Genomic DNA, 6,755 nt, shown 5'->3' with positions numbered 1-6,755 from the left:
TTCACCCCACGCTATAACTCCCCGGCAACGGCGCCAGAAAAAGGTCTTAATAACCCACAAGTATAGGGAATCAATTGTAGCCTCTTTCGATAAGTAAGAGTGTCGAACCCAACGAGGAGCTAAAGGTAGAACAAATATTCCCTCAAGTTTTATCGACCACCGATACAACTCTACGCACGCTTGGCGTTCGCTTTACCTAGAACAAGTATGAAACTAGAAGTACTTTGTAGGTGTTTTTGGATAGGTTTGCAAGAATATAAAGAGCGTGTAAATAAAAAGTAGGGGCTGTTTAGATAAAGACACAACTAAATTAGTTTTAGTAGAGAGCTTTTTGTTACGGGAAAGTTATTTGTCCCTAGGCAATCGATAACTAGACCGGTAATCATTATTGCAGTTTTATTTGAGGGAGAGGCATAAGCTAACATACTTTCTCTACTTGGATCATATGCACTTATGATTGGAACTCTAGCAAGCATCCGCAACTACTAAAGATCATTAAGGTAAAACCCAACCATAGCATTAAAGCATCAAGTCCTCTTTATCCCATACGCAACAACCCCCTTACTCGCGTTTGTGTTTCAGTCACTCACGCAACCCACTATAAGCAAATCATGAACGTATTGCAACACCCTACAGCGGGAATCCCTCACGCTTGCGCGACACGGAGAGCACCATAGGACAGCACCAATAATAAAACATGCAACTCAAACCAATCACGATCATCAAATAGCCCATAGGACAAAACGGGTCTACTCAAACATCATAGGATAGCCATACATCATTGGGAAATAATATATAGCGTTGAGCACCATGTTTAAGTAGAGATTACAGCGGGTAAGAGAGAGGTTACACCGCTGCATAGAGGGGGGAAGAGTTGGTGATGATGGCGGTGAAGTTGTTGGTGAAGATTGCGGTGATGATGATGGCCACGACAGCGTTCCGGCGCCACCGAAAGAGAAGGGAAGAGGGGGCCCTTCGTCTTCTTCTTCCTTGACCTCCTCCCTAGATGGGAGAAGGGTTTCCCCTCTGGTCCTTGGCCTCCATGGCGTGGGAGGGGCGAAAGCCCCTCCGAGATTGGATCTGTCTCTCTGTCTCTCTCTGTTTCTGCGTTCTCTTCTACTGCCCTTTCACCGTTTCGTATATATATGGAGATCCGTAACTCCGATTGGACTGAAATCTTCGCCGTGATTTTTTTACCAAAAATTAGCTTTCTTGCGTCCGAAGTTGAGCAGCAACCGCCTTACGGGTGGCCCACGAGGGTCAGGGGCGCGCCACCTGCCTTGTGGCCACCTCGGGCACCGTCTCGCGTTGATTCTTCTTCCGGAATTTTCCAAATATTCCAAAAATATTCTCTGTCCGTTTTTATCCCGTTTGGATTCCGTTTGATATGGGGTTTCTGCGAAACATAAAACATGCAACAGGCAGGAACTGGCACTAGGCACTGGATCAATATGTTAGTCCCAAAAATTATATAAAAAGTTGGCAAAAGTATATGAAAGTTGAATAATATTGGCATGGAACAATCAAAAATTATAGATACGACAGAGACGTATCATCTCGGCGCACGAACTGCATCAGCAAACGAATTCACATTTCTCGATCGAGAAACTAATGTCCACCCATTATCTTGATCACGATCAGGAAGGGACCGAAACTTAGGACCATTGGAACCCCAAAGGAGAAACCCAAGATTGAATTCAGGCAAGGAAGCATTTCCTCCAATGTAAATCGCAAAACTAACGTTGATCGAAGAAACTGAGAACTTGAATAGATGCTCACGCAGTTTGCGAACCTTGAACAGAGACGCTCGACCTCCAAAGCAAGAGAGAAGAACGGTACCTACAGACTCCTGTGTGAGTCGAATCTTCGATCTAGTAAATTTTGCCACCAGAAAGAATTCCCTCTGCCCTTGCTCCGCCATGAAGTTGATCGGCAGATTCAGGTAGGAGAGGATGCGATCTTCAAAGGCATGCCCTCGCTCAAAGCGAAGGTCAGACAGAGACATGGTTGGACTGGGGAAGCTTTAGGCAAACTGCGGTGGCCGTCGCGGCTGGATTGGAAAACGACGGGAGGCTAGGCGGTGGCCGGAGTGGCCAGCGACGGGAAGGCTAGGCGGAGGCCGCCGTGGCCGGAGTGGCCAGCAGCAAGGCTAGGCCAGGGAGCGGAGCGGCAGCGTCATCCAATGCTTGTGTCTTTTATTTTCAATAAAATGTTTTTTTGTCAAAAAAATTCAAAATTCATATCTGGGTGTCAGTTATGACCGATGCCGTGAAGTCAAGAGATTAATCAGCAACAGTCAGCATGACAGCAATTTCTGGTAGCGCTAGCAATGCAGAGCATTTTATACTCTTGCTTTGTGTTTGTGTCATCTATTCAGTTTAGGAAAATTGAAAATGTCACGTAGAGTTGTCACTCTCTTAGAGGCAGTGTCGTGGAGCTCCGGTATCTTCTTGAAGCTCCTTCAACTTTGGCGTGGGACAATCTTGCTTGCCTCCTACCTTATACATGTGACATTGTTGTCATCGTTACCAGCCCCCACTGCCCACAAGCAGGATCGACGCTCCATGGCCAGAAGAAAGAGGGCAACCACCCCTCTCCGATGACAGCTTGGTGTGTGCAATGTTATGATTTCAAGTGGTTTTCAAATAAGGCACAGTTTCATTTTTAGTTAGTAGTCCCGGTTGCTTTTCAGTGAGGTATGACTACTCATATACTCTTGTTATTTTTTTATGGGAAACGTTACTACCGGCGCACCGGCCGAAGCTTTTGGCCGGTCGCGTCTAGGCGCGCGTAGCTACAACGACTGAAGCTGGGGATGGGCGGGTCCACCACGTTATCTTTTTCCCCACCTCCCATCTCCCGCATCCTTCTCCTTCCCTTTCACCTGGTCTTTTTTCTCTCCCCTCATCCTAGCTGCCATGGAAGTCCTGCTCGGCGATCTCCTCCGACGAGCCCTCTCCCCCTCCCCCCTTTCTTCTTCTCCGGCGAGCACCCCCGAAGCCAACCCCCGAGCCAGCGTCCTCCCCTCTATTCCCTCTCTCACCTCCATCTACTACTGCTCCGTGACGGCTGGAGCTGCAACGGACGTGGCCGGCGAAGTTGCGTCCATGGGCGGAGCTGCACCTGAAGAAGGTGCTACAACCAGCATCCGCCAGAGCTGGTGAAGGCGACCACAGGTGTTGCAACCAGCGAGAGAAAAAGCTTCAACCGAAGGGACGACGAAAGCTGGGTCGGCCCCATAGAAGCTGCAACCGGCGTCTAAGAAAGCTACATCCGTTGATGGAAAAAGCTTCAACTGGGAACAGAAAAGGCTTCAACCGGAGGCGACATAAGCTACAAACAACGTGAAAAGCTACAACCGGCTACGGCCAAGCTGCAACCCATCGCCAGTTTTGCTACAACCAGCCTGTTGTGTTTTGCTAGAACTAGCGCCCACTCCCCGACCATGGCCGGCGACCCCCAAGTGTGCTACAACCAGTGACCAAAAGTGCTACAACCGACAAGAAAATTTGCTACGATGGGGCGAAGCTGAGGTGCTGCAACCGGTGACTGGCCAGAGCTATGAACTGCGACCACCGGTCCGGCGAGCAGCGACCGTGGTGACGAGTGCTACAAGCTCACAGGTAGTTGATAGAACGCGACGAGGGGCGGCCATCCATGCTGGAAAAGATGTCTACAGGGAGCTGCAAACAGCCTTTTTGCAGCTCGTGAGGACGACTGGCGAGGGAGCGGTGGCCGGCGAGGACGACCAGAGACGGGTGTAGCGGGGGAGGAGGACGGCGAGTGCAGCCAGGGGGGGTGGCGACGCGCGACTCCTGCAGGGTGTATTTTGCAGCGATAGAGAGGTCAACGAGAGGTGGAAGAAGGAGATCCAACGGCTGAGGGACATGACATCCAACGGCTAGCGCGGGACCGGCCCAAATTTGGGCCGGCGCATTGGCACCTAGCGTTGGCCTTTTTTTATCTTCTTTGCAAGAGAGTTTTCTCAGCATTTTGTATCAAATTCGGCGAGGTTTGATTCACTACTCCTATACTCTTGTTGTGGGGGCGAAAGCCTGTTTTGGGAAGGAAACAAGTCGTGTGGGCCTGTGCAGGAGGCTCAGGAGCGTGGGCTGTGCCGAGAAAAATCGCCCACAGGCCCATGTCCGCACGGCGAGGGCGTATGGACCTTCTTTGAAATACTCCCCCGCCTTGGCGCCCGAACGTAACCGTCGCAACCAACAGCTTTCGCTTCCCCTCGCCGGAGCTCCAAGAAACCAAGAACCCATCATCCCCACCTCCACCGCGCAGCGCCCATCGACAGATGGAGCAGTTCCAGGACGGCCACCACGTGCGGCTGCGGAGCCGCGAGCACGGCATGTACCTGCACGCCGACAAGGACGGCCGTGGCGTCTCCCTCCGCCGGCCCCGGGCGTCGATGAACGCGGCGTGGGCGGTGCACTTGTTCCAAGGCGATGACGATGCCCAGTACGTGCTCCTCCACAGCGCCGCCTACGGCGGCTACCTGACGGCCATGGACGCACCGGCGCCGCTAGGCCACTGCGGGCGCCGCGTCGAGCAGCGCGACTACGACGAACGGGAGGAGGAGGACGTCAGGTGGCAGCCCGTCAGGTTCGGGAGCGGGGACTACATCCTGCTCCGCCACGCCAGCGGCCGCTTCCTCCGCGCCAACGGGAAGTACCTCCCCTGGAACAACGGCGCCAGCGTCGACGACTTCGACACCGTCAGCACGATGACGCACTGGGTCGTGGAGCGCATCCCCGCCAGGGAGGGCATGCCTGAGGTGAGCCCGCTTCTTGATTCTTCCAGAATTTGCGCGTATTTGGGAGAAATTCATGGTTCTGTTCTTGGCATCTTGCAAAATTTGCGTTTCTTGGGAGCAGTTCTTGGTTGCCATCTCTGTTTCTTGACGTCTTCCATCTCTGTTCGCAACTTGGCATTTCCGCTTTGCACCCTGACAACGAGACTCAACTGCAGCTCCCCCTCGCCGGAGGCCTGGACGTTCTGTTGCCGCGGCGGTGGATCGTGTACGCCTCGGCGGGCGCCGATGGGGGCCCCTTCTTCTGGGCTGCGTTGGGGTTCAAGGGGAGGTCTGTGTTCCGCCTGAGGAGCGAGCTGGCCAGCGAGATAGGCATCGGCATGAACGACCTCGTCATGTGCGTCCAGGAGGGCACTAACGGGCGGCCTACCCCACTCGTCGTCAACCTACCCCGCCGCACGCGGACCCTTTACATCGTCGTCCTCATGGCCGGGGAGCCAGCCCCAGGTGAGAGGCCCTCTCCTACTCATCTCCATGTCCCCAGCTTGTGTACTGAAACTGTTATTAATCCCAAAAACAGTTTACTGAAACTGCTGCTACTCTGGTTCAGGTAAGACTTGGGAGTTTGTTTGAACTGTTGTGTTTGATATAAGTAGAAGTAGTTGAATGCTAGAAAGTGGTCTGAAACTTTGGAACTTGAAAACCCAAATCTGTTTCAGTCATCCTAGTTTAGCTTTACAGAGAAGACACTGATCTCTAATTGTTTTGAGTAAGGTGTGAACAAAATTCAAGATGTATCCCACAGCACTACATAAAGTGATGTTCAGATTTAGTAAGGTGTGAACTTGAAAGTAGAAGTTAAATGGAAAGTAATGTTCAGATTTCTTCAGAGAGACACTAAATGAAACAGTAGGGGTTTACAAAACAGTGATCTGAAGCTAGTTGGTTATTTGGGAGAAAGTCATTTTAACATCGATACAGAAAGTATTGGTGTCATATGGTCCTTGATACATATAATTTAGTTTCCCATTTGGTAGAAACTTTGGAACTTAGAAACCCTAATCGGTCAAGTCATGCTTTTGGCGTCATAGTTAAGATACCGATTTCTGTTTGATTTAGCATATTGTAAATGTTTTGAACCAAATTCAGGCTGTATACTATAGTATTTCATAAAAGCTAGTTAAGTTATTAATATTTTCCAGTGGTGGTATCACCTGTGACATGGTGCCTGACTTCCTCAGTTTCTGTTCTAATTCAGCCAACGTCGAGCTGCGGTACCCGGATGTCGGTGCAGAGTAGAAAAGGATAAGAGCAGGACTCCCGACCGTCGCCTCTGACACGATGACATGAGAACTCAGAACTGCATTTTGCATTGAGATATAGGTTTAGGGAAACCCCAGCAGCTCTTGTGATTCTGCTAGCTGAAACTGATTCATTTTCCAGACAGGAGGAACCACTGTGGTTCTGAACTTCAGAACCAGTGTGAACATTGGTTCGTAATGTTTGCTTCTTCTTCTGGCTGCTGCTTCAGCGCTGCTGCCGAGTGCATTTCTTTTAGGTGTCGCAGAAGTTAATTGAGCACTCCACTTTAACTGTGCCTTTTCAGGTTTCAGTCCATCAGCAGAAAATGAATTTTTATTTTGACAGAGTTCTGAACATTTGGTTTAGGCTGTTGTAAAAGAATTGAATAACATGTGAACAAAATTGGATCCCACAACACCGTAAGAATACTAGTTTCTGCAAATTACACTGTTCTCAGGTTATAGTATCCCACAACACTATAATAATCGTGGGTATTAACCATCAGGTCCTTTAGAGTCTCTCACTACCCTCCCTGTACGCTGGACACTCAGGTGGATTCTCAGGTGGACGCCACGGCTAGACAAATCAACAAACATCTTACAGGCACAGCACGGCTAATTAAAGAGGAAACTAGTACTATTTCGCAAAAAAAAAATTAAGAACACACAAAGGCCACCGATTTCAACCCCTCGTT

The 6,755-nt window shown here is 50.2% G+C and overlaps 1 protein-coding gene across 1 annotated transcript; it reads left to right on the top strand.

The window, feature by feature from the left end:
• The first annotated feature begins 4,171 nt into the window (after positions 1-4,171).
• Positions 4,172-6,397, top strand: LOC123169376 (uncharacterized). The gene is made up of 3 exons (XM_044587212.1): positions 4,172-4,783; positions 4,978-5,266; positions 6,018-6,397. Exons 1-3 carry the CDS (start codon positions 4,304-4,306, stop codon positions 6,056-6,058), a joined length of 810 nt encoding a protein of 269 aa, XP_044443147.1. The 5' UTR covers positions 4,172-4,303; the 3' UTR covers positions 6,059-6,397.
• Positions 6,398-6,755: the final 358 nt, after the last annotated feature.

Source organism: Triticum aestivum, chromosome 7D (genome assembly GCF_018294505.1).
Source record: "Triticum aestivum cultivar Chinese Spring chromosome 7D, IWGSC CS RefSeq v2.1, whole genome shotgun sequence".
Taxonomy (NCBI): domain Eukaryota; kingdom Viridiplantae; phylum Streptophyta; class Magnoliopsida; order Poales; family Poaceae; genus Triticum; species Triticum aestivum.
Note: the sequence above shows the minus strand (reverse complement) of the source record. Positions and strands in the feature narration are given on the sequence as shown.

Coding starts and splice junctions, on each gene's coding strand:
- LOC123169376 (XM_044587212.1), top strand. CDS start 4,304: ATGGAGCAGTTCCAGGACGGCCACCACGTGCGGCTGCGGAGCCGCGAG. Junction 4,784..4,977: donor CCAGGGAGGGCATGCCTGAG/GTGAGCCCGCTT, acceptor ACTCAACTGCAG/CTCCCCCTCGCCGGAGGCCT. Junction 5,267..6,017: donor GGCCGGGGAGCCAGCCCCAG/GTGAGAGGCCCT, acceptor GTTCTAATTCAG/CCAACGTCGAGCTGCGGTAC.